Raw genomic sequence first — 27,902 nt, 5'->3', positions numbered from 1 at the left:
AAACTGGCAGAGAAAATGCAAGGAGGAAACCATCCAGTCTTGTTGTCATAGTTGGGGTGGTTGTGTCATACAAGCACATCGTGTCACACCTATCTTGTACAATACTACTGAAGAACTGTAAGAAATGCAAGTAGCTGCCCTATTCTTGCATTGCAAAACAAGAATAAGTTGGTTTGAAGTGGAGAGATTTCATGAATGAGCTAGTCTATTTAACTAGGATACCTCCAGACAGTGCCAATAAAACCAGTTTCATAAAGGTTTTAAAACAGTTCAAATAGAACACGACAGTAATTTGAGTAGCTTTTATTGCATGCGAGATATTGCATATCTTTGGACCTGAAAATAGATACACATCAGTTGTAGTTTATACACTAAATTCTTTGTCATGAGCTCATACTCCAATTTAACAGCTGTTTTAAAACAGCTGAAGCATTACAATTACAGTTTAGTCAAAATAAAAAAGTCAAAATCCTCAAGGATGAGTTTTTAAAACTCATTTTATGACCATTAGGTTTTGTAAAAATTGATTTGAATGCCAAGGGAGAACAATGGTGATGACATGTGCTTCACATTCTGAAGGCATGACTTCAGTTGTGTTGCTTATATATGTGCTCAATTTTACAATGACAGTTAATTTATGATAATTGTTTTCATGTTTTACTCAAGCTCAATTTTATACAGTACTAATTTCCATCACCAAATTTGCACACCATATTAAGTGGACTTACAAAGATAAATTGAGCGTTCTATTTCCCCAAATATCAAACTAATACAAAGGTATTTTATATACATTTACAAACAAGATCACACCAAACAAGAAGGATATGCAACTTGATACATTTGAAACTGGGATTGAAAACTCACTTTAAATAGTAAAGATGTCAACATAGTGCTTCCACACAACCCTGCACTATCAAATCTATATTCAGATTCTTTTACCCATGCGAATCAAAATATCTTTTGGATAATGTCCTTCAATCCTATATCAGACTTTAACCAATTAAATAAATACAAGTACTATAACAGAAAGTGCAAGTTTACACATCATCATCCAGTTAAATTGTTACATTACCATGTCATTTGGGATTTAGACAAGAAAAATTCTAAGGTACACAAAGACAAAACTGCATATTGTCACTGTATCAAGCAGTTAATTTTCCACAATACATATTACTTTGCAAAAAAACATTTCCAGTTGTACTTTGGAATAATTGAAAATGTAGCATTAATATCAGCTTATTAAAGCTTGGAATACTTGAAAATGAACATCAATACCAGCTTGTTAAGGCTCTTCAAAAATCTTATTCCAGGAATACTGCACAACAAACTAAAAGGTGCTAAGTTAATCAGAACCTTGTTAGTTTTTGCTTTGTGCCGCCAAAATATCAGCAATTTTAGAGATGTGCTCCTGTTCCTGACCAAGTGCATTCAGTAAGATCCCCATGGGGGTTTTCTTAAGTCCAATCTCTTCCATCTTATTCTCAAGCTTATTTTGAAGGTTCCGAAGCCGTAGAGAAGAATGTACAAATATTACTGGAAAAAAAAGAGCACAAGTTTAGTTAGTTTTTGGCTTATTTGAACATCGTACAAAAGCATGATTTATAGATTGGAATTAGTTCACCATTTCCTCCAATTTGGACTTCTGGCAACAAAAGAAAACACACAAGCAAAGGTTTTGTGCACTTCTGCAGGACACAAGCACAATGGCCTGCAAATCTCTTTGGCGTCATACAAAAACACAACCTTCATGTTTCTAGATCTGATTTTCTGAAGAAACTTGCATGAACCTTCATAGTCAAAGCAGAGTTCATTTTCATATGTGCATGTATGCACAGGTGCAACAAAAACTTGCTTGCTGCAGCACCACAGGCACATAGTATGAGACACAACATTTACAAAAAAACAAATTCAACATAAATTATACAAGAAAGAACACAGAACAAGAAAAAAAAATCCATTGTATTGCAAGGTGTCATAGTGTCACTATACTAAGGTAATGATCTGAGTTCTTACTTCAAAACAGTCATTGCACTTTATTTATTGCAGGACACTTTGGGATGCACAAGGACACAATAAAGTTACTACACAAATAAATGAAATCTCAGCTCTGTTCAGCCAAAAAACTTACCCAGTTTAGAATTCAATGAGCATTTGTGGTAGAAAGAGGAAGAGAAAACAAAATCCAACTTTTCTACAGGTATTATCAGCAAAATGCACTTCCCACATGGATTAATATACAGGATCAACAGAGCTCAAAATTAGTTAACTAAAGAGGGTATAATTTTACTGGTTCAATGTAGGTACAGCATTTACCAATAATCATGCACAGGTTCTTTTTACTTAATGATTAAATGTGTTACAAATGCTTAAAATATTAATGAATATGCAATACTTACAAAGTAATGGTAATGTGATTCCAAGCAAGAAAACCATCACACCCCCGATTATGGAAATGAAAAAGTAGCTCATCATTAGAATGGCCAAAACAAAGAAAGTTGGGTGCTGGCGCTTGAAATTACCAATTGCTGCCTTATTTTCAGAGGCCCACACAGAGCCCATGAAAATCACTGCTACCACTGCTCCTCCGAGGAGAATTTCCAATGGACTCATAAACCTGCCAATAAAAAGAAAAGTATCATTCGACAGCTTATTTTAGATAGCTCTGGAAATCTTGTATACTGCTCAGAAAAACTGAAGAGAAAGCAGCACTAGCTGTTTGAACCGTTCTCTTTTTACAAGAGGTCAACTGGCTTGGAGATTCATATATGCAAGTAAAATTTCAACCCATTCCCTACTCCTCTCAACCAGCATGCTGCCTTTGACATGGGTGACCAGACCATCATCAACACCTCTCCCCCATCATTTTATAGGCTGGGCCATTGTCACCCATCCTCATTTTGATTCATTCAGTTGTAGCCACAGAATTCAAAATGTTTCCCCAAAGATTTATCTTGTCTCTGCTCCAATCTAAATGTTGCCCCACAATGACATCATTCAAAGCATCCATGAAACCACCCTCTAGCTCTCCACTGCCTTACTCGAGACAGTTTGTTGGATATTTTTCACCCAATGAAAAATATTTTGTTGAGTCCCAATCTCATTACTCCCATTGAGAATTGTTGGGGACTGAACCAGATGGTTCCAAACCTTGTTATCATATTTAACCATATTTCAGTCATATTTCCAGATCATCACTGAGGCATCTATTTCTACCTCCGATGATCTCACCTGACTCCACCCTTTATGTATGGCTTGATCTGTCTAGGTGGCATGCAAATAAAAGCTTCTCATTACCTCAGTACATGTGACAATAAACCCACACCAAACCAGAGTTCACCCACTGCTGAAATTCTAGGCCACATGATTATTCATCTAGACTTGATAATTCTAATACTCCAGTTTTCCTCATCCCCTTTTCTATCCTCCATGAAGTTGAGATCATTCAAAATTACACTACCCATCTAACTCACATGTTCATTGATCACCACAGTGCTCCCTGATGTAGATTTTTCCCTCAGAGAAGCAAATCAATTGTTTTAAATTCTCCATCTTTGTTTTAAAATACCCTGATGGCCTGTTCTTTCCCATCTCCAGTCTTCACCAACGTCACAGGCTCCAAGATAATCATACTACTCTAATTCTACGTTGAGTATTCTCAGTGTTGATCATTTCACTATTGGCATTCACATCTAAACTCAGGAATCCTGCCTCTCCACTGCTCCAGGTCCTGAAAACTAAGCTTTCGGTTATCAGTCTTAATGTCCATATTTTGTTTGATAAGAACTTCAGAACTTTTTAAAAACTGCATTAAAAAGGTGCTGTGTAATAACATTAAAAGTTTCAGTACCAGATTTCATTACACCACATGACACACGCAGCTACAAAACATTTCGTGGAATAACCAGTGGAACGTTCTTCTCCTGAGTGCTCTATCTAACAGTAACATGGAGAGGAGTCACTTGAGAAAGAAAAAACATCAGCCACAGGAGTTATTCAAATCTACTATTTTGTTGTCAAACGTTGCACATTCAGCCACGTGGCTTACTAGATTACTATGGAATGAGTCATTAGAACACAAAACTTGCTTCCAACAAGGCTGTGTACCAACAATAATTTTCTCTCAATCCAACCTCCACACCCAACCCTTTAGTTTCCCCCTACATTAATTCATAAATGGCTACTCACTGCCACTACTCACACAGAAATTCCCAGAAGTTACTGGGAAAGGGGAGGTCTATTAATTTTCACAGAATCAAAATTTTAGGTGAAGTTTGGGAGGGCTGTTTTTTTTTATATGCTTATTTTAAGATATCTTTATTAGTCACAAGTACATCAAAACATAGTGAAATGCATCTTTTGCATAGAATATTCTGGAGGCAGCCTGCAAGTGTTGCTACACTTCTGGCACCAACATAGCATGCCCACAACTTCCTAACCTGTACATCTTTGGAATGTGGGAGGAAACTAGAGCACCCGAAAGAAACCCATGCAAACACAGAGATAACGTACAAACTCCTTTCAGACAGCGGCCAGAATTGAACCCAGGTCGCCGGTGCTGTAATAGCTTTACGCTAACCGCGACACTACCGTGCCTTCCTTTCGCTTCCCTTGCACGCAAATACCCAGGCTAATACAGGATTTGGCTAATTTACTCCCAAGCTTCAGTTAGTCAGTGCACACCAGCTGGATCATATTCCCTTCCTCCCTCTCCCCTAACCATGAGGAAATGTCTCACCTGCCCCATTTTAAAATTAACATTTAAATCACTCACTCAAAAAGAGCAAAGAGAATGAAACAAGTTCACTTAAAGGCAGGAAATGTGAAATCCAAATAGTTAATTGATTTTTTTTAAAGTGTGCATACATGGTAGATATTATACAAGTCAATAAATGGTTTAAAAAAATTTATGTAGATGCAAGTAGTTTAACCAATTCACAAATGGCAATTAAGTACCAAAATGCAGATGCACAATGTTCATCTTTGACAGGAAATTAGTAACAGAATGACACAAAAGGTATGGTACCAGCTAGGCAATGTTGGTGAAACCTTGCCGGTGGCTGTTGATTGGTCTGGAGATGCAAGTTGAGGAGAGAGAAAAAAAAAATTTCTCCCTGGATCCTGCACTTCCCACCCTCATCTATCAATGTTGTCCATTCTTTTAACAGGCACCTTAAGAGACATCTCTTTGAAAGAGCATCCAAATCACCCCATGAAATGCCATGGAAGTTTTCTGTAACCCAAGAGATTATGCAAATAAAAATGTTAGAGTTGCAATCCCATTTCTCTTTCTTTCATTATAGTCAGTATGGCATTGTGCAGGGGAGGTCATGTCTTATGAACTTGGGAGTTTTTTTTTTGAGGGAGGAGATGAAGATGTGTAAGGCAGCATATGTTGTAAACATGGACTTCAGTAAAGTTTTCGACAAGGCCCCTCATGGTAGGTGGACCAAGAAGATTAAGACAAATGGAATCCATGGTGACTTGGTAGATTGGATTTTAAATGACTTGGCCATTAAAGACAGAGGGTAGTGATGGAGAGGTGTTTATCTGACTGGAGGCCTGTCACTAGTTGTGTTCCACAAGGATCAGTGCTACGACCTCAAATGATTTGAATGAAAATATAGGTAGGCTGATTAGCACGTTTTTAGATGACATAAATTGGTGGAGTTGTGGATGGTGAGGGAAGTTGTCACAGGATTCAGGAGGATATAGACCAGGTGGAGATTATACCAATTGCACAGAAAAACAAATCACATCTTCCACTTTGATGTTCAAGGTACAAAATAAAATGCAAACTTGAAGAACTCATCTCTCATCTGGGCATGTTGCAGCCTGCAGGACTCTAATGAATTCATCAGCTTTGTATAACTTGTTTTTTTTCTTTGTATTGGGACTGGTCATTTTACACACCACCCCCCTCTTTCATTTGTATATTGGCCTGCTGGACATGCCATAGTAAGTTAGACTATACATTACATAGATTTAACAACATTACATCAAAAAAAGGACCTTTACTCCTCATTTAATGAGGTATTTCACCTCACAGAAATTCCCTTTGTTCCCCACTTTCCCTGCTATCCAGAGATACGTTTTCTCTTTCCCAGTTTGGAGGAAAGATCTTCAACCTAAAATTAACTGTTTCTCTTTCCGCAGAGAGAGTACTGCCTGATCTGCTGAGTGTTTCCATCATTTTCTGTTTTTATCTCAGATAGCCAGCATCTGCAGTCTTTTTCCGCTCCTTCTCTTATTGACTGAAGGATGACTGTTCTGGGTAAGCCAAAACTTGCCAAGCGTTTTCTTCATTGACTGCAACCAAGTTAAAAGGGAAAAAAATAATCCAAATATCCTCCTGATTTTGTTAGAATACAGCTAACCTCTAAATGAGTAATAAATCAGGGTTCTGGAAAACACTGAATTCTACCCCACCCCCAAAGTTTCTTCTTCACTGTTTCAAACTTAAAAATGAAGTCAAACTATTATGCCTTCAAGGCATGTCAAGGGATTTGCAATCAAGAATTTCTTTTTAAAATGACATACTGATGCCAAAAAAACGTTAAAGACAAAGTAAACCAACGTCAGAATAATTTTCTGCTATCCTTTCCCCCACTACCCAAGAGTAAATAGAATTTTTGAAAGTGGTTCATTGATATAGGCAGAGTTTGAGGGGATTAAAATATTGGACATCTCGTACTACAGGCAAGTCACACTCACTACACCATAATCTTTTATATCACATTCAGCTTGCACTGAGATAACACTCTTACTTGAGCACAAATGTGGAGAGAAGTCCAGTCACTATTTTTCCACTTTTCCTTCAAAGGCATTATGTTGCGAAGATCAAAAACAATGAAAAGAAACAAAATGTGTAGCCTTTGAACACAGCATAATAAGATAGTGTTAGGAAACAAAGTATTCTACTGAAAATACTTACATGCTGTTTGCATTTGGAGCATACTCAATACTCATTTGCCTAAATTCAGCCAGCACCTGTCATTCCACGGCTCTGAACTCATCGTCCATTTTCTGCTGCCAACTCATTGGAAACTATGAGTGCATGTGTGCCCAGTTTCCCCACAGTCCTTCCATCAGCTATTATTAATAACAATATACATTCTTAAAATCTCAACTCCCAAGTTTCCAGTCCAGAAACTGCAGTGTAGTCAGAATATCAGTTTCCATTTATGAACTTACTGCATGGGCTTTATTAAAAAAAATCTTATTGGCATGGTACATTGTCTACAAAATTCAAAGAGATAACCAAATCAAACTACAGATTTACAAATACCAAGGAAGGAGCATGTTGATGTGTACAGATAGTTCTAAGATATTTTGCAATAATAATCACAGGGAGAGGTTAGACTAAAATGCATCCTGGGTACATGAAACCTTTTGTTATTTGGTTTTATTATATACCTCATTTAATATTCAGTTTTACTTCTGTCAGTGGAACAGATTATGGTGGCCTGTCCAATGTAACCCAAGATGAAATTTGTACCCCTATCTACAATCTGACAGAGTTCACTTTGCCTGCAAGTGATGGGTATGGGGCCAGAAGCAAAAAAAAACTACTCCAAAAAGGTTCCAGCTTCCATACATAATGAACCCATAGACAGCAGCCTTGATTGTACTGTTGTACAAGTGTGTAGCACCAGACATCGTGTTTTGTTATGGGTGACTCGAAGCCAAGAGTAGGTACTTCCCCCCCCCCCCCCCCCCCCCCAGCAGCCTACCATGCAGGGTAATGGGATAAATACAAAAGCTGCTGTCTATTTTCGATAATCCTTGCAAGAGATATAGGCAGTTAGTGCAGTTGATTCCAAATTTTAAAAAATCATTGGCCCAGTAAGCAAAGCAAAAGGTTTCCTCTTTCATTGAGTCATAGAGACAGGTTGGGAGAAAGTAACAGGAAAGTCATTCTGGTATTGATTTAGTTTAAGATTTTTCATGGCATGTCTCATTAAAAATTGATAATTTTCTTGATTGCAGGCCCTGCAATATGTTTTACATGAATGAGTTTCAGTTCATTTCACTGTTGTATTGTGGAAATTAAGTGTGGCCCTGAGTCCCAATTGTCCTTGCTGACTGTTAGCCATTTAAAAATGAGGTGTGTTCTAATGAAATCCGGAGGATAATGGATGCAATTTGACACCAACTAAATGGATGCATTTTCCCTTGGCAAACCAGCAAATTTGATGCATGTAGAAAATAGATGACTCTCCCACCCCTTTTCTGCTACACAATGATCTAAATTCTGCAGCTTTAGTGGTGACAAAATTGTCACGAGATCCCTCTGATGAATTTCAAGTTATAACGGAAATTAGCATTTTGTTTTAAGGCTTTAATAATTCAACTTTTAACCTTAATTTTATTCACACAGTAAAAGTCAAAAATAGATTAAAATTGTACCCATTCTTTCCCTTGTTTTACAGCACAAGAGAATTATTGGCAGCACAGTCAATTTAATAACATTGTTGCTGATTGCTGGAGGTCTCTGCCATATGTTAAATCAAGAGAAAAATACGCATACTCAAATCACCCAAATATGGGAAAGGGCAACCCCCTCCCCTTCTCATCCAATGAAGCCATTCTTTTTACTTTCATCTTTCACAATCCCTCCAAAGCATGGGTCTATTCAGTAATAGTCACCCGATGGCAGGCATCAATATCTTGGTCAAAATGTTTCATGTGCTATCTTATCAAATGCTTACATAGAAAATCTAACTAATATTTTTTTTAAAAACCAATTTCCACATTCAGAGATTGTGTTAAGCTTGGCTAAGCACAACCACTATTCAGAAACCCATGCTGAGTTCTGCAATTAAATACCCTATTATACTGCACCAAACAGCAAATGCAGCAATAACTGGCTCCTAATCAGCTGGCTTCTTACAGCATCCTGCTGTGTCATAATTTCTTTCTCCAATCTGCTTTCCAAAGAATCTCAAGAGAAGCATCACGCCACAATGCATCTACCAGTCTCGAGTTAAATTTACTTTAATACTTTCTCACATTTGAATAACTTTTTTCCACACTTAAACGTGCTTAATGCCATAGAAAGTAAAATATACTGTTGTAACAGTGCTCACCAATAGCACTAGAAGTTTAAAGTAAAACCCTGACTACTCAATCTGTAAAAGTCATCCTGCAGGTACTGTTTGCCCAGCATATTGGAGAGAGCCAGTTGCAATCACAGGTAAAACGAATGATTCTGGGCATCAAGATTAGAAGTATTTACTTAATGCCTCTTCAATGTGCTGGGCAAACAGTATCTGCAGATCGAGATTGAGTAGCCAGGGTTTTTACGTTCAAGTGAATGCAACTGGAAATTCAATGGGCCATACCATTTAGGAGGATGACCAAAGCAATGCCTCTATGGGAAAAAAAAGATGCATTTCACTGTGTGTTTCAATGTGACTAATAAAGATACCTGAAATTGAGGACGACCAAAGTATTGCCTTTAATGGTAACTTCTGCTTTTGGATAAAAATGGATCACAAGTCAGGATAGTTTCTTCAATTCCCTTCATATTTTCACCATGCTCTCACATGGACCATCTATTCCTTTTTGTTTTGACTTCCACATCACCATCTTACAGTATGGGTTGGTGTCTAATTCCTTTACAAGCCCAAAATCTCACAGCTATCTTGACAATACCTCTTCCCACTTACTTCCTGCAATTCCATAGAACAAATCAAGCCCTTCGGCCCACCACGTCGTGCCACCCTTCTCCCAGTTTCTCAGGCTACATCATATCTGTTTTGATGATATTTCCTATACTGCTGCTTCGACATGTCTTTCTCTAGTTAAGAAAGTGCATGCCCACCACCACAGTTGGCAGCCCTCAACCACATCTGTTCCATTTCCTGCACTCTCACTCAAACTCTCTCCTCCCATTCTGAGCAAGGACAAGATTTGCACATCCTCACCTTCCACCCTCCTCATTCAACAGATCCTGCATAATTTAATCGCACTTTCAATGAAGTGCCAGTGCAGACATTCCAAAAAATACACAATTCCACAACTCCCACTCCTCTTCCTTGCAACCACAGAAGATGCCATTTAAACCTCTTCCCTTCCCACCATCCCAGGCAGCAAATAGCCCTTCCTGGGGAAGAAACAATTCACAACCATTTCTTCCAATTTAGCAAACTGTATTCAGTGCTCACAACAGCATCTCCTCTGCACTGGAAAAGAGAAGTGTAGATTGGGTGACAAGTCCCTTCTTCAGTCTGGAAGAGAGAATCTTGGTCCTCCTGATGGTGGTCATTCTCATTCCCACTTTCACTCTAGAGTGAGAGTACAGAATCTAGAGCAACAAAGATGATTCTGGAGTAACTTGGCAGGAAAGGCCAATAAACAAGATGCTGGAGGAACTCAACAAATAAGGTGCTGGAGAAAGTCCTGAAGAAGGGTCCTGACCCGAAACACCGACCGCCTGCTTTTCTCTATGGATGCTGCCTGGCCTGCTGAGTTCCTCCGGCATCATTGTGTTTTTCATCTAGATTCCAGCATCTGCAGTCCTTTACTTCTCTAGTACATTGAATTTGCTGACCTCAGATAGGGCAGCAATAACAATGGAACAATTGGTCTAATTGGCCTTGATTACTGACAGTTAAAGCAACAAGAATAACAATCCTGATTTGCCATCTGCAAATCCTGCTGTGAATGTCCACATCATCATCAGGTGGGAACAGATATTGCTCAGCTGTGAAACACTCCTTATGTTTAAAATTTCTCCCCTCTTCTGTCCAAAAGAGAAGGAAAAATTTCCAAATAGTGATGGTTTTATCTGACATACATAGGATGGATCTAAAGATCAATAATCGTGCAGTATAGCAAAGAAATCAGATACAAGTCAATGCAGTAATTTAGATAGAATTAACCTCCCAGGCTGTGCCACTTAAACCAATAATAAGTGATCAAATACCCAGTTATATTAAATCGTTACTTGTGCTGGAAAGCTTTTAGAAGAATTTTGCATAATCAGTTACAACAGTAACTTGCAATATAAACCAATGGATGCTGTTATGATGACAGAAAAAGGTAAACAAATAATATTTATTGTGTCATTTGACCAAAACTTTGAGGCCGTAGGAGTACAATGCAGCCCTGGAAATTAGGTGCTGTACTCTGAGAATTCAATCTGGTAAAATCCTGGCTTGTAGAAAGCCAAAAAACTGCAGATTCTGGATATCTAAAAATATGCATTCTATTGTTCAAATTTTAACAGTGTTTCAATCTCAAAAATTGACTTAAGGTTTGTCAGTGTTACGAGGGGGCTAAAATATGGCCTTTAAAATATTTTGAAACTAAAAGGAAAACTATCCTACACATTTCACTTCAATCCTAAAATTAAATTTACAAGTAGTTCTGGGAGTTAATGCACCAAGTTATAAATTATTTGTGAAGAACACGTGGTAAATGGGATGAATCTTATCCAGTAAGATTTCCAGGCAATATTTTCCAGATGCAGTCATTGATCTTGGGGGTTGTCCAATATAATAAACCAGAACTCAAAAAGGAATCGAAACAAATGTGCAATTGTTACCCTTCAACGTATTTGGACACCAGGCTCTCAATCTATGATCTACAGCCTTCGACGCTGCAAGATAAATAAATTACGGCGTTCACTCGAATAGAAGATTCCAACAGTGGAATCCAGTCATTGTTAGGGACCGAACTGCAGCAATAGGTTCCGGATTTGTATTAAAACCAGTGCTCTCTCTCAGGAGACATTGGGCTGTATAGCGAATAAACATGACAATGCTATGAATGGATACAACACGATACCTCCCGTGTCGCAGGGTTCTTTACACCCAACTGGAATTTGCTGGTACAAGCATTACAAAATAGTCATATTATATAGGCTATTGCAACAAGAAGTGGCACAATATCTCACGAAGGGCCCTCTCTCGAGCTACATTTAAGCAAACGAATATACAGTCCTTGCATATCTGATAAACAAAAGGCTGCAGGCCCAGATAGCAAGTTCCTTTACCCGATAAGTAGGAAGAGGCAGACAGCCACGACGAAGTAGTTGCTCTGATAGAACAGCAAGTTGCTGACCACTCGATTGTTCCATTTAGCTAAATCTCGAAAATCTGGCTGGGCGAAACGCGTGGAGCCAAACATAAAATCGTCCCAAGGTCTTAAGGGAGCGAACTTCACTTCCATGTTAAGCAGCTACTGCGCTGAGGAGAGGAGTGGCAAATCCTCAGAGCAGCTCTTGAAAGGGCGTCACTGAAAGCGTGCGCTATCGCCGCTTTACTCGTTGATCACGCGGAAGCTTCAGTGTGTCGTCTCCATCTGATGCGCAGAGTTACGGCTGTTCCGGCAAAACGTGCAGGGCCGCTTAAATCTGATCTAATCTTTTGCCTTTTCTAAAATAAGCCACAAAGATAAACTAGACTGACCGACTGACAAAAGACCGCCGCTTAAGAGAGAAATAATTAAGACATTTCAAATAAAGAAACATAAAATTAATATCATTTATAAAATACAGTGCACATCCAAAGTCAAGTGATATCCACCATCAGTACAATATAATTCTCTACGGTTAAGTCCAGGGAGACGGAATGAGATGCAATACAACTTTAACTACAATCACAAAAGGAAAATTGTTTATATATGATTCTCTTTCCCTTCTATCATTTCCACTAGTTAAACATGGCCATAAGTAATCAGACATTAACGATTAGAATTAGTGGTTGTATTGATAACAAAACTGCCACCTTTCATTAAAAGCAGCAGCAATGTCTGGAGTGCACTCGTGAGTACAGAAATCCATACTATCAGTGGATAATCCACGATATCAGTGGTAAACCACTTTTAGAACATAGAACAGTGCAGCACAGTACAGGCCCTTCAGCCCACAATGTTGTGCCGACATTTTATCCTGCTCTAAGATCTATCTAACCCTTCCCTCCCACATAGCCCCCTATTTTTCTATCATTCATGTGTCTATCTAAGAGCCTCTTAAATGTCCCTAATGTATCTGCCCCCACAACCTCTGCAGGCAGTGCATTCCAAGCACCCACCACTCTCTGTGTAAAAAACTTACCCTTGACATCTCCCTTATACCTTCCTCCAATCACCTTAAAATTATGTCCCCTCCTGTTAGCCATTGTCGCGCTGGGAAAAAGTCTCTGACTGTCCACTTGATCTATGCCTCTTATCATCTTGTACACCTCTATAAAGTCACCTCTCATCCTTCCCTCCAAAGAGAAAAGCCCTAGCTCGCTCAACCTATCCAATAAGACATACTCTTCAATCCAGGCAACATCCTGGTAATCTTCTCTGCACCCTGCACTTTTCTACTGGGTATGCTGCTGCTGTCTTCACAGATGCAACTGATGATTCGATATGAACTTATTTTTTATTATTATGCACCATTCTCTCTCCAAAAATCATTGAAAAGTTAGGAGGCTGGCAGAGGGACATAGAAGCTGAACATCAAAGTTGCTGTCCCCAGAAAACACTGAGGGACTTAAAAGGGATTACACAGGTTGGAGAAATATGTACCCTCTCTTTGTCTGCTCAAATAGCAAGTAAGCAAAATGAACAAGAGATTCTACTTGACCTGCTCAGGTTATGAACAGCTGAAAGAAATAGAACCCTGCTGTAACCTGGGGACAATCTGTAACTTAATTTTTTTACTGGACAGTTATATTAGAAAGCCACTTTCTTATCACTACACCTTACTGGCCCATGCTGGCTTACTTTTGTGGGAGTAGAATGTGGGAGTAGAATTCCTTCTCAAGTGCAGGGAAGAACCTGGTTCAGGTGCAAGGTGCGTTCAGTGTTGTGTGTGGTCCACACGTTTGCTCTTGACAGTCACCCAAATTGTTTTCCATTTCACTTGGAGTTCAAAAGTAGTCGTCTACAGAGACATAATGTACAATTCACCAGAGACTGAGGGAAGAAGAAAAGATATCTTTAGTAGTCACATGTACATCGTAACACACAGTGAAATGTATCTTTTTTGCGTAGAGTGTTCTGGGGGCAGCCTGCAAGTGTCGCCATGCTTCTGGCGCCAACATAGCATGCCCACGACTTCCTAACCCGTACGTCTTTGGAATGTGGGAGGAAACTGGAGCACCCGAGGAAACCCACACAGACATGGGGAGAACATACAGACTCCTTACAAACAGTGGCCAGAATTGAATCTGGGTCACTGGTGCTGTAATAGCATTATGCTAACCGCTACACCTACTCAATCAGAATCAGATTTATTATTACTGCCTTATATGACATGAAATGTGTCATTTTGCGGCAGCAGTACAGTGCAAAGACATAAACGTGGCCCCCATCCTGTTGGCTGACTTTGCATCAATGTGTGCATAGATCCTGGGTAGGCAAACACTGAGTGTAACCATGCGCTGAGGTTTTATTTATCCCCAGTGTTGCAAAGGATGGGTTTGGCCATGTTTGGCAGAACTTTCCATTCAGTCAGACTGTGCTGGAGCACCTGTCCTTTGTTGAAAGACTTGTGCAGAACAATGCCTTTGACCACGTCAATCAGGCAATGATCAGCCTGAAATGTTCTCGAGGCCCTGCAGGAAAACAAAATTTTGGATCCTGTCAGATGAATCCCTGAGCAGACTATGTTTGGCAGAATGCCTCATCACTAAAATTTTAAGAGAAGCACCAAGCTGTTGCTTGGCTGATGGTGATAAGGCCTACCCTTGTTAGATCCTTCTAACATAGCCAGAGGCCCAGCCTCAATGATGCTGCTGGTGCAACAGCTGGAGTGAGGATGAGCACTCCTAGAATGTTAATTTGTCAAGAAAGAGACACAGCGGCTTTTGAAGAGCTTCATCTGTACACCTGCATAACAAAGAGTCTGTGCTCTACGGATGGCTCCTAAGGGCACACACCGTATCACCTGCTGACGGAAGTTCATCAATTCTGCAAGAGATGCACTTTTGTCTCTTTTATAATCATGTAAGCAAATTAAATGCTATGACTTGTATTGTGAATAGTAACACATGAATGTATTAATTTAAATATTTGAAAACTTCTAGGAATATATTGTACTTTTGGAAAAAGAAACTAAGTTTATATGTGTGGATTACCATTGCTCAAAACATTTGAAAATTCCATTGTTTTAAGAATAATAACATTTGGATTTTAAGTTTGTTTGACATTCCAGATTCAATTATAAATCCATGTCTATCTGCCAATCTTTATTTTCCTTTCTGTTTAAAAGATCTATTTGTCATGTGTGAGAATTCTTCAAACTGGTTGGCTGCTGAAATAGCTTGATGACATCACTGTTGCTGGAAGGTAAAGATTCCCAACAGATGGTGCCTGACTGCAAAACCCATCAGCAAAATGGTAATCCATGCCAGTAGACCCCCTTAATATTTGTGGGCAGGTTTTCATGTTCAGCAGTGAGCATCACGTCTTTGCTACAGACCAGAATATCTAAGCCATTATTTTTATTCAGTTGTTGAGTTTTATTTTGTAAGACATACAACAGAATTTATGTTGTGTTTTTATGTACCTTTCTCTCAGTTTTATTTTAAATATATTGTATTTAAACATTGTTGCTGTAAAATTATATATTATGATTATTTTCTGAAACAGCTCATTACTACAGTAAAGTTAGCCAAGATTAACCTGGCTTTAATGGTGCACATTGAAATATATTCAAATATTCTGTACATTTGCCAAAAACAAAACACCTCATTGATGTAAATACTATTGTCCCTTGAATTGGACGACAAAAAAGATGGACATTTTCTAGTTTTTGATATGTCAAGAGTTCAGATGTGATGAATCACAGCCTGTAAGAATAGAGTTTACAGAAATGGTTTTTTATAAATTGGTGTACTATATGGCATTTATTCCATCCCAAATCTGTTTTGCTCTCTTCAGAATTTGCATCTGAGTCCTTGCAGTCTTGTCTCTGTGTCAGGAGACTCCAGGTTTAAGTGCAAGATACAGTCTGGCACTTCCATGAAGTATCAAGAGCTGGCTGCTTTGTTAGGGGTGCTAACTTATGGGTGAAATGTTAAACCAAGGTCCTGTCTGCCTTCTCAAATGAAGGTAATAGATCCTAATGGTCTTTTTCCTGACAAGAGATTGGCTGTTTGCCACAGTATTCTGGGTAATATGTAATTGCTCAGATGACATCTAAAAACATTATCTCGTCATTATCACAGTGCTGTTTATGAAACTTGGCTGTGCATAAATTGGCCACCATTTTCTCAACATTTTTTTAAGAGACTGTCGGATAGGTACATGGAGCTGAGAAAAATAGAGGGCTATGGGTAAGCCTAGTAATTGCTAGGGTAGGGACATGTTCGGCACAGCTTTGTGGGCCGAAGGGCCTGAATTGTGCTGTAGTTTTTCTATGTTTCTATTATAACTGTTAAAAAAAGTATTCAATTAACTCTAAATCTCTTTGATATACCCTTAGGTAATAAAATTAGCTGCCTTTTTCCAGTTTGGGGAACAAGCAAGCAACCTGACTGTTAATACTCCTTTTAATTAGATTGAAACTGTTGGTCTTCCAGTGTTATGAGATGTCAGCATGGAAATACTGCTGACTAGTACATTCCAAAGAGCAGGAACGCATGCCGAAGGATACACAGAAGCTTGGTGCAGACACTGCAAAGACTCTGTAGGGAAGGACCACAGTCTAGGATACTGCCACCACTGGACACTGAGGGGTTGGGCCTGGTGTAACAGCCTCTCAAATATTTCATGGGTGCTTTTGTAGTACTGTAGTAGTATTAGCAGTACTACAAAGTAATATTAGCAGTCAGGTTGCTTGCTTGTTCCCCAAAGTGGAAAAGGGCAGCAAATTTTATGACCTAAGGGTATATTAGAAAGATTTAGATTTAACTAAATACTTTTTTATATGGTCCACAGCAGACACCATCTCCCTGGCCCTACACCCATCTCTGGAACATCTGGACAGTAAAGACACCTACGTTAGACTATTGTTTATTGACATCAACTCCGCCTTCAATACTATAATTCCAAGCAAACTCATCTCCAAACTCAGTACCTCCCTTTGCAACTGGATCCTTGACTTCCCGACCAACGGTCCACAATCAGTAAGGATAGGCAGCAACACTTCCGCCACAATTATCCTCAACACTGGTTCCCCACAAGGCTGCATCCTCAGCCCACTACTCTACTCCCTATACACTCACGCCTGCATGGCCAGATGCTGCTCTATCTCCATCTACAAGTTTGCAGATGACACTACCATAGTGGGCTGAATCTCAAATAATGCTGAGAGTACAGAAGGAAGATGGAGAACCTAGTGGCATGGTGTCATGTCAACAACCTTTCCTTCAGTCAGCAAAAATGAACTGGTCATTGACTTCCGTAAGGGGGGGGCAGTGCACACTCACCTGTTTACATCAACGGTGCTGAGGTCGAGAGGGTTGAGAGCTTCAAGTTCCTGGGAGTGAACATCACCAACAGCCCATCCTGGTCAAATCACGTAGGTGCCACAGCCAAGAAAGCTCACCAGCACCTCTACTTCCTCAGGAGGCTGTACAAATTTGGCATGTCCCCTTTGACCCTCACCACAGAAAGCATCCTATCTGGATGCATCACTGCTCTGCCTGTGACTGCAAGAAACTGCCATGAGTTGTGGACACAGCCCAGCACATCACGGAAACCAGCCTCCTCTCCATGGACTCTGTCTATACTTCTCGCTGCCTCGGTAAAGCAGCCAACATAATCAAAGACCCCACTTACCCCGAACATTCTATCTTCTCCCCCCTCCCATCGGGCAGAAGATACAAAAGCCTGAAAGCATGTACCACCAGGTCCAAGGACAGCTTCTATCCCGCTGTTAAAAGACTATTGAACCAACCCCTAGTATGATAAGATGGACCCTTGACCTCACAATCTACCTTGTTATGGCCTTGCACCTTATTGTCTGCCAGCACTGTACTTTCTCTGTAACTGTAACACTTTATTCTGCATTCTGTTATTGTTTTCCCTTGTACTACCTCAATACACTGTTGTAATGAAATGATCTGTATGGATGGCATGCAAAACAAAGTTTTTCACTGTACCTTAGTACATGTGATAATAATAAACCAATTTATCAATTGTTAAAGAAGGAAACGTTATGAGTAGCATTGATAGATTGTAAGAAAATGTATTGAATTGATGGTACGATTAACGTAGAAAAAGAAATCTCTTGATTGTATTTACAATATATATTAAGAATGAAGTATATATTGTTGGAAGCTCTGAGGTGTCTGAATGCAGGCTAGGCAAAGGGATTTTCTGTTTTCACATTACCTTCAAGATGCATGTTATTACCTCCTCAAACATTCAGGCGCATTCCCAAAGTGAATAAGAGAGGACATTTTCTTATAGGTCCTGTATACAAAAGCGTTGATTCAACAGCTTCTGGCTTAAACACCAGCACTCTACTAACTTCTGTTTATTGCTCAGCTTCTGCCTAGCATCCGTTAGGTCAACTTCTTGGATGCCTCCAGAGTCTAATAGTCTCCTCTACTTTCCCTCTGTCTTCGTGTGGTGTAAATTTTTTCCCCTCTAAAGCAGCAAAACAGATTCATTGTGACTACTAATCCGATTTCTTGAAATAAAACTGAGATCACAATCAAATTGATTAAGTATTAATTAGCAACGTCACAGTGGCCATGTTATCATTTCAATGTTGGGCAGAAGAGCTCAGCTGCTGTCAAATTTAATGAACTTCTTCATCTAATACCATGAATGCTCTGGCCCCTCTTTCTTAGTTCTTCTACTTTTGGTGTTTGGAACCAAAGTGTTTCCTTTCACATGCATTATTGGAGGGACTGGTAGATCACCAAGTAATCATTAAATCAATTGCATCGATCCTTTCTGTTCTCCAGTTACAGAAACACATGTATACAAGGTTGGTTCTTTCTAGATTAGACTTTTACATACAGATGTACTGCACTTGGGACCCAATCTGTGGTTTTCCTGTGCTTAATTGTTTTTTCATGGTTAACATAAAATATCTGATCAGATTAGCCAGACCACTTTCCCGTTGTGGTTGAGTACAGCCTCATGCGTATTAAGGGACTGTTTATAATTCACAATTTACTGCTTTTCTTGACTGAAGATATGCTAGAATTCACGGTCAATGGAAAAGGGGGCTGCAGAGGAACAAGAAGCCAATGGCAGGTGCTGGAGAGGAGAAAAGTGCAGAAGGCACCAATCAAGAGGTAAGGGCCTCCGAGAATAATGGAAGTGGGAAGAAAAGACTGATATCCTAGAAGAACGTCAGCAACCTCTCCTCTTCCGAGGATGAAGCCTCAATGGTGGTTCAACAATGCAGGCAGAGGAAGCAACAAAATGGAAGGGACACAAAGGAGGAGCAATTCCCTTATCCAGGAAGTTGTGAGAGAAGCAACCAGCCCATTGCATCCCAGCTCCAGGAAACCAGGAGCAGTGCAGTGCCCATCACAACCCAGCTCCATGAGATCGGGAGTAGTACTGGATCTGACACATCCCAGCACTGGGAGACCAAGAGTGCAAACTCTGACCATACACAGCTGGAGACGAAAATAATGGGAAAGCAGGCTGATCTTCCCTCAGTAACACTGCCAGCTTCACCACAGGGAAACCCACTCCTGGGGGAAATCCATGACAGGACCTAAGCCTAGAAACAGCACAGCAGTTTGTGAAAACTGTGGGCCTGCAGGCCCAAGGTAATTAACTATGACAATGGACCTTGAGCTTTAAAAAATATAAACTATGGATGTGAAAACCGCATCAATAATGCATGCAGCGTGAAAAGCACTGTGTGATGTATTGCCTCATTGGAGTACTTCGCCAAGGTCAAAGCTGTCATGACGCTTCTGCAAGAGCATGGCCTACCACACTTCCACAACCATCAGAAGTGGTTGCGATGATGGTCCCACGGGTTGTCGATATAATCAGTGGACAATGATTGTCACGCTTCTGGCCTGAGTATCCTGCTGCAGGGAGGCAACTTCTCAATCACTTACGTCAAAAAGGTGGTTGGTAGCCATCTTCCTGTAGCAGAGATAATGTACAGAAATACTCCACTCAGGCTAATCAATGCGTATGCCTTGCCCCTTCAGAACCAGCAGCTGGCTGTCCTTTAACACCTCCCACCGCTGCTGGTGACATCCCAGCTGGTCATTCTGGCCAGTAATTTCAACTGCATCATCGAAGTGGCTGGCCGATCTGGCAGTGCCAACAGCAAACTGGACAGCAGCTCCAGACTCCTAATGGAAACAGAAAAAGATGCAGAGTTGTGCGATATCTTCAAGTCAAGTCGAGTTTATTGTCATATGCACAAGTATGGTGAGGTACAGGTACAATTAAAAACTTCCCTGAAGCAGCATCACAGGCACAGAGGTTCAGACAACACACAGAACATACACTATACATAAATTATACATAAGTTATACAAGGCAGTGAAGAAAAAACTGTGCAAAACAAGACATTAGAGTACAAAAATACATAATCAGAGAGAAGTCCATGGTAGTGCAAGACTTGTCTCTGATTGTGGTTTTTTTCCCTCATGTCTTGTTTTGCAGAGTCTTTTTTACTTCACAGTCTTGTATGTCTTCAGCAAAGGGAGCACAGCAGCAATTCACCTGGTGGAGGCCAGACAGCTCAGCATGGTCCTGGATAGACCTCCTCTTTGTGGTCAAGGTAGTCATGGTCAGATCCACTTACAGGAAGACCAGAAGGCAGGCAGGAGGACATGGAAGTTGAATGTCAAGCTGCTAACCCCAGAAAACATCAAGGAACTAAAGAGGGGCTGCACAGGCTGGAGAAGCATGAAGCCCCTCTTTGACTCCCTGGTGCACAGGTGGGAAGCAACCTAGGAGGACATCAAGCAGTCCTTCATCTTTAAAGGTGTTCAAAAAGCCAGACAGAGACAAAGGGAATTGCTTCATCTCCAGACAAACTTGCAGAGTCTTTTCTTCTGCAGTCGTCGGGGGGTAGATATGAGGGAGGAACTCCTAAGGTGAAGAGCCGGCAAGCCTCGCTCCTTGCCTCAGAATCCTACAAGATCATCTTCTAATCCAGGGTCTGCTCTGTGGAGCAGGATAAGACATGCTCATTCTTCTTCGTCCAAAAGTTCACAGCGAAGCTTCCCTGTGACCCACATTCTTAAGGAAGAGGACAGCTCAGTAAAATCGTCACAGTCGGACATATTGAGGATCTGCAAATTCTTCTTTTGCTGGTCTGTATGGCAAAAAGGCTACAGACATCACAGTTTCCCAAAACTTCTCGTCTTCTAACTTAGATGACAGTGAGTGGGAGAGTCTGGTCCAGCCACTGTCTCTGGATGAGTTGACAGGCTCCATCCATGCCCTTGAGCTGAATGAAACTCTCAGAAGCAATGGCTGAATGGTACTCGACTCCGTGGGACTGGATGGGCCCACAACTGCTCGAAGTGTACAATGCCATGCTTCTAGCTAGCAGCATGTCAGAATCCAGGAAGGGCATCGTTACACCTCATCTACAAGCAGAAGGGAGAGAGGATGGACATCAGGAATTGGACTATTGAATGTGGATTTCAAGATCCTGTTCAGGGTCATTGTAAATCAGATTACATCTGTTCTGGGACAGGGGATCCATCTGGACCAAACCTGTGCTGTACCCAGCAGGAAAATCTCTGACAATCTTGCACTGTTCAGGAATTCCATCTTCTATGTGCAGGACAGGGGGTGTGGACACTTGCTGGTCAGCCTGGACCAGCAGAAGGCCTTTGACAGGATGTCGCACAAGTATATGATGGATGTGTTCTCCAAAACAGGCTTTGGGGAGGGAAAAGTGAATTGGATCCCAATGCTCTACACAGACATCAGTAATGTAATCAAACGGTGGGAAACAGACAGCTTCTCAATCAAGCCTGGAGTCAGGCAAGGTTGCCCATTCTCCCATCTTGTTTGCATAGAACGCTTTGCTGGATTCATCAGGAAGGATATGAGGATAAGAGGGGTGATGAATCCAGGCAGTTGGGGCACTCAGATCAAATCCTCCCTACAACATCGCTCTCTTCTGCTTGGATCCGCGGTTGGTCCGCCAATTGATTAACATCTGTGACCAGTTTGAGCAGGCCTCGGGGGCCAGAGTTAACTGTAGGAAGAGTGAGGCCATGAAGTGAAGGTTGTCATTTGTGGATAGACAGTTTCACCTCCAGAGGTGGGGAATTCTGAGGGATACTGATTTGATTTCTTGGCATCTGGACATTAGTGTGGAAGTTACCTTGCCCAGTATATGTGGACATTCATTTCTCTTGTTGGTATTGACTTCTTTGTTAGAATTGGCAAATAAAATTACATAATGTCAAAAAAGCCTGTATATGAATGATAACTGATGATGTATTAATGTTAAGTAATGGGAATAATGTGGTTTGTTATGAAAATGTTAACTTGGATGTTCTGTATTACATATGTTTGAACTTTTTATGGATAAAGTGTAGCCGAATGCAGCGCGTGGCAGAAAAGAAAAAACACAGAGACGTGGAGGCTGGACTGGAGCACACTTTACTGACTGGAACAAAGCGCGCGCGCTTGCAAAAGTACCTGAGAGCCTCTCCGGCAGACGTGACATGAGGTCCCCGCCGGAAGGCCCGCCCCGTGGTTAGTCTACGTCGCGCTCCCGCGCATGCACCCGCCGATGGCAGTTCGAGTTCTGCGGGTCCGGGCCGCTACAAAAACATATTTTGAAATAAAAAGTGCAGAAATAACGTATTTCTCCAGATCAGCTGGATGTAGTTACTTTGTAGTTTTTGTTTTCTTTTTGTGCTTTAACATATGTCAATTTATGTGCAATTGGATCAGCTGAGCAGTAGATGCCGCCTGGCTATTTTATGTCTTTGAATCATCAAAACTTATGTTTGCTTAAAAATAGAAACTGTCCTTCACAGCTGCTTCACTTTAATCCAAAAATTCCAGGGAGGCTGTTCATTTTATAGGCTCCTAAACCACATCATGAATCATGGCTTCAGGAATACCAAGTGAGAGAACAGATGACTCACGTTGTGCCACAAACAAATTGCTCAATAAACCAACTGCTCGACTTATAAGAACCACTCACTGGAGCTGGAATGGTGAAGCAAAAGTCAGAGATATATTCCAAAAAGGAGACAGGGCTAAATCTGGTAACTACAGACTAATCAATCTAAAGTCACCAGAAACCATTGTCAAGGAAAACACTAATTCTCATTATTGTTAGATATCCTAAAATTAGGGAGTTGTAGCTGTATCAGCAGACAAAAAAAACTCCTGCAACATGGACCTCTAGCATTGCAGTTATTGGCTAAGCACAACTGACTGACTAACTTTACCAATTTCCTTTCATCAGTTAAAATGTTGGATGACTTTCTTTCCATTCAGAGATCTGGACTAACGATCGGCAGGATGCAATAAGATATAAATAGGCTGGCCCGAGGGGGCAAAAATATGACAATTGGAGCTCTGCACAGAGAAGTGTGAGGTGATGCATCTCAGAAAGACCAAGAAAATAGAATACAAAATAATTAGTAGAACTCTGAGAAGTGTGGAGAAACAGAGGGGCCAGCATGTCCATAGATCTCTGAAGATAACAAGGCAGGCAGATAAGGTGTTTAGAAAGTGAAGGGTTAGATAGATCTTAGAGCAGAATAAAATGTCGGCACAACATTGTGGGCTGAAGGGCCTGTACTGTGCTCTAGTGTTCTATGTTCTAAAGTGTAGGAAACTTTCCTTTATCGGCTGAGAAATAGAAAATGTGAAAAAGAAACACAATATGTAGAAGTGAAAGGGAGGGGTGAGACAGTATCTGCAGTCCCTTGTGTCATTTATTTTTTGCTCCAGGTTCCAGCATTCGCTCTTGTGTCGTTCCACCAATCAACTTCCAGCTTCTGTCTCATCCTTCCCTCTCACTTCTATATACTGGCCATCTTCACTCTACGCTCTCAGTCCTGATGCAGGGTTTTGACCCGAAATGTTGACCATCCCTTTTGCCTCCACAGATGCTGCTTGATCTGCTGAGTTCTTCCAACAGTTTACTTTTTGCTCCGGATTCCAGCATCTGCACTCTGGTGTGTCTCAATAGGAAAAACATGCTGGACCTGTACAAAATAGTAGGAAGTAGGAATACATGGGACTTTCTTGGGGTGGCAGTTGGTGACCAATGGAATACCTCAGGGATCGGTACTTTGGCCCCAACCACTCATAACGTATATCAATAATTTCAACGAGGGTACTGAATGAAAATTCTGTAAGCTTTCTGATAAAACAAAGCTGTGTGGGACTGTGAGTTGTGAGGAGGATGCAAAAAGCTTCAAGCCAATTTAGACAAGTTCAGTGAATAGGCAAATACATGGCAGATGTAGTATAAGATAGATAAATGTTCAGTTATCCACTTCTATAGGAAAAAGAGAAAGGCAGAGTATTATTTGAATGGTGATGGATTGGGAAATATTGATGTACAAAGGGACCTGGTTGTTCTTGGACACCAGTCACTGAAAGCAAACATGTGGGTGAGGCAAGGGGTATGTTGGCCTTCATTGCAGGAGGTTTTGAGTGCAGGAACACACAGATGTCCTGCTACAATTATACTGGGCCTTGATGAGAACCACACCAGGAGTACTGTGTACAGTTTTAGTCTCTTTAACTAACAAAGGATATACTTGTCATAGAGGAAGCACAGCAAAGGTTCATCAGACATTGGAGTTATCGGATGACCTGTCCAGGGCCCAGCACATAGATGCAATCACAAGGAAGGTGTGCAAGCATCTTTATTTTCTTAGGAGGTTAAGGAGGTTCAACTTGTCACTGAACACTCTAACAAACTTCTACAGATGTACTGTTGAAAGTATCCTGACTGCTTGCATCATGGTCTGGTACGGCAATTCGAATACACAGGAACGTGAGAAGCTGCAGAGTGTAGTGGACTCTGCCCAATACATCATGGGCACATCCCTCCCCACCACTGGTAGTATCAAGAGGAGGCCCTGCCTCGAGAAGGTAACATCCATCATCAAAGATCACCACCATCTGGGCACCATCTTCACGCAGCTACCATTGGGCAGGAGGTACAAAAGCCTGATGTCCCACACCACCAGGTTCAAGAACAGCTACTTCGCTTCAACCATTCAGTTCTTGAACCAAACAGCACGACCCTAATGACCACTTTGATCACTTTGCACTAAAATGGAGAGAGGAGTCTCTCAAACTTCTACAGATGTATTATAGAAAATATCCTGATGGGTTGCAGCTCAGCCTGGAATGGCAACTATTCTGCTGGAACCTGCAGAGGGTGGTAAACACTGCTCAGTCCATAACAGGCTCCCATTCAGTCCATCTTCACAGTGTGTTGCTTCAGAAAGGCTAATAGTATTGTCAAGGATGCCTGCCACCATGGCCATTCACTTTTCTCTTCTACCTTGTGGGAGAAGATACAGGAGATTGAAAGCCTGGATGACCAGACTCAAGAACAGCTTCTTCCCCACTGCTATCAAACTTCTGAACCAATCAGCTCTATCACATCCCCTTCCCGGTGGTGCTGCCACATTCTCAGACTCTTAATTCCACCTCTCTCGACTATTCCATTATTATCACATTTGCATTCCTTTTTGCACTACTTCAGATTGCACGACTATCTTTGCTTCATTCTGTTGCTTTGCACTCACCGCTGTATTTATTATTACCATGTATACTGTTTACTCCATGAGCTTCACGTCAGCAAGGAATTTCATTGCACCCTGGTGTATTTAACAATAAACTAGTTAACTAACTAACAATGGAGACAAGATCACTGAAAATATTTATCTTACACTTATGATGTCATGGAATAAGGCCATTCAGCCTATTTGGTTCATGCTAGCTACCAGAGAAGTGATTCTATTAGTCCCACTCCCCCTACCTTATTTCCCTCCCATGCAACTTATTCTCTGCCACATAGGCCCATTAAGTTTCCTTTAATTTATTTTACCATTAACATACATTCAGGTTAATTTACAGTAATCAATTAACCTACCAGCATAACCTTGGAATGTAGGAGGAAACCAGATTACACGGAGGAATTCACGTAGTCACAGAGCGAACGTCCAAATTCCAAACAAAGAGTACCTAACTAAGGTCAGGATCAAACTCAGGTCCCTGGAGGCATGGCATAATAGCACTAACTGCTGCACCACCATGTGGTCTTTTAAAGGAGGAGGTACATAGGTTTCAAACCAAAAAGCATCAGGGGTATGGGAAGAGAGCGGGTGTATGGTATTAAGATAGAGGATCAGGTATGACCTTATCAAATGCTGAAGCACGTTTAAGGGCTGAATAGCCCATCCCCGCTCTTATTTTCTATGTTTCATGAATGTATCCATTATAGTCATCTAATCCTTTTAGTTATGCCAAAATGGGACCACAGGTTGAGCAGTGCATGCTTAATGGGAGAGATGGATGAGTAGTTTGCTCATTCCACCGTTTATGTTGGGTTTCTGTGTGCTTACACACCATGGACATGAGATTCTTAATACCAACCCAAATGCTCCTCCACTTTGAGCAATCAGGGTCAGGAATTTCTGAGAGCCATGGGGCTTTTTCACCTTTTCAAGGGGTTTTGAGAACGCCCTTGAAACTTTTCCTCTGTCTATCTGGCAATCTCCTGCCATAACAGAGCTTGATATAGAGTCTTTTCAAGCCGTCCCTCTGGATTGAGGATGACTTACTTCCACTCTACTTTTGTGGGTTCTGAGGTGGCTAATGAGACCAGTGTGGGAACTGCATACACTTCCACAAAATAGAGTGCAGTTGCATGATGGTGAAGGTGGGTAGGTAGACGGAATAGATACTAATTGGCAGCTCTGGTCACTACAATATAGGAAGGATATGATAGCATTCCAGAGGGATCAGACGGGTTTAATGAGGATATCAACATCAACCGTCCATTTCCCTTCAATAGATGCTGTCCGGCCAGCTGAGTTCCTCCAGCATCTTGCGTGTTGCTTAATGAGGATTTTGATAGGGATGGAGTAATTAAAGAAATATTAACGGAGTTGGGATTATTTTCATTGAACCAGAGGAGGCTGAGGGGGTAATTTTATCAGGATGTGTACAAACTATGAGGGACCTACATTAAATGATCAGAAGGGCTTTTTCCCTCAGCAGTGGTCACAAACAAGAAGAGCAGGGACGGAGTTCTTTGGCGCAAAGACTGGTGGCGGTCTGGAGCCCACTGCCCAACAAGAGGCACCGGTTCTGATACTTCTTGTCCCTGACAACCGGGTCTCCCCGCCATCAGCCACCAGCAACCCCCCCCCCCCCCGCACACCGGGGAGGGCCGCGCGGCACTGTGGGAGGACCTGATTGGCTGAAAGTGGGAGGCATTCGACCTTCTCACCCGGTGGATTGTGGGAGGGGGAAGGGAAAATATGGCGGATGTAGCGGAGCCGTGAGTATCTTTGCGTGAGCTGCGGCCGCTCAGGCTTCTTTCACGTTGACTTCTGCCCATTCTTCTCTTGGGTGAGCACGTCTGAACCTTCTTTTATTCTCTCTTTCTTTAGGGAGAAGAAAAGAAGGAAAGTAGAAGAGCACACTGACAAGTTAGTGTTGAATGAATGTAGCAGCCCTGGTTTCTGCATGTGTGAGGTGAGGCTGCGGGCCGGGCCAGGTCGGGCCGGGAACTCGCTGTGAGCTGCAGCTCCGAGCAGCGGGATCAACCCCAGCCGGCCGGCCGCATCCTGCATCCTTATTCGTCCCAAACTCGGGGGATAACTGCTTGGAGGAATAGAAATATATTTTAAAATGAGGAACTAAATGCACTTCCATGCAAGATCTATTTATTTTTTTGCCAATTAAAAGGTAAAACGTTGGAGTTATTAAATCACCCTGGCATTTATTGGCACGAAACAAATTGTCAACATAAACTCCCCACTTATTTTGTACCATTTCTGCAAGAGC

The 27,902-nt window shown here is 41.2% G+C and overlaps 2 protein-coding genes across 6 annotated transcripts in view; one reads left to right on the top strand and one right to left on the bottom strand.

Annotated features, from left to right (window-relative positions):
- Window positions 1–288: 288 nt before the first annotated feature.
- On the bottom strand, window positions 289–12,352 carry LOC127572121 (PRA1 family protein 3-like). The gene is made up of 3 exons (XM_052019023.1): window positions 11,999–12,352; window positions 2,397–2,614; window positions 289–1,533 (listed from the first exon to the last, which is right to left on the bottom strand). Exons 1-3 carry the CDS (start codon window positions 12,172–12,174, stop codon window positions 1,358–1,360), a joined length of 570 nt encoding a protein of 189 aa, XP_051874983.1. The 5' UTR covers window positions 12,175–12,352; the 3' UTR covers window positions 289–1,357.
- A 14,943-nt stretch (window positions 12,353–27,295) lies between these two features.
- Window positions 27,296–27,902, top strand: part of uba3 (ubiquitin-like modifier activating enzyme 3) — a 36,335-nt gene continuing 35,728 nt past the window's right edge. Inside the window, exons 1-2 of one of the 5 annotated variants that reach the window (XM_052019018.1) lie at window positions 27,359–27,393; window positions 27,506–27,544. In XM_052019018.1, the coding sequence (XP_051874978.1) occupies window positions 27,374–27,393; window positions 27,506–27,544 (59 nt within the window). In that variant the 5' untranslated portion in view covers window positions 27,359–27,373. The other 4 variants (XM_052019019.1, XM_052019020.1, XM_052019022.1 and 1 more) reach the window with 4 other exon arrangements.

This window comes from Pristis pectinata, chromosome 6 (assembly GCF_009764475.1).
Source record: "Pristis pectinata isolate sPriPec2 chromosome 6, sPriPec2.1.pri, whole genome shotgun sequence".
Classification (NCBI taxonomy): domain Eukaryota; kingdom Metazoa; phylum Chordata; class Chondrichthyes; order Rhinopristiformes; family Pristidae; genus Pristis; species Pristis pectinata.
This window is presented reverse-complemented; position numbering and strand designations above follow the sequence as displayed.

Excerpts from the sequence above, each read along its gene's own strand:
- LOC127572121 (XM_052019023.1), bottom strand. The coding sequence starts at position 12,174 with ATGGAAGTGAAGTTCGCTCCCTTAAGACCTTGGGACGATTTTATGTTT. Across the intron at positions 2,615-11,998 it reads TGCCTCTTCCTACTTATCGG|GTTTATGAGTCCATTGGAAA; the intron begins GTAAAGGAACTT and ends TTTTATTGGCAG. Across the intron at positions 1,534-2,396 it reads AATCACATTACCATTACTTT|TAATATTTGTACATTCTTCT; the intron begins GTAAGTATTGCA and ends TTTTTTTTCCAG.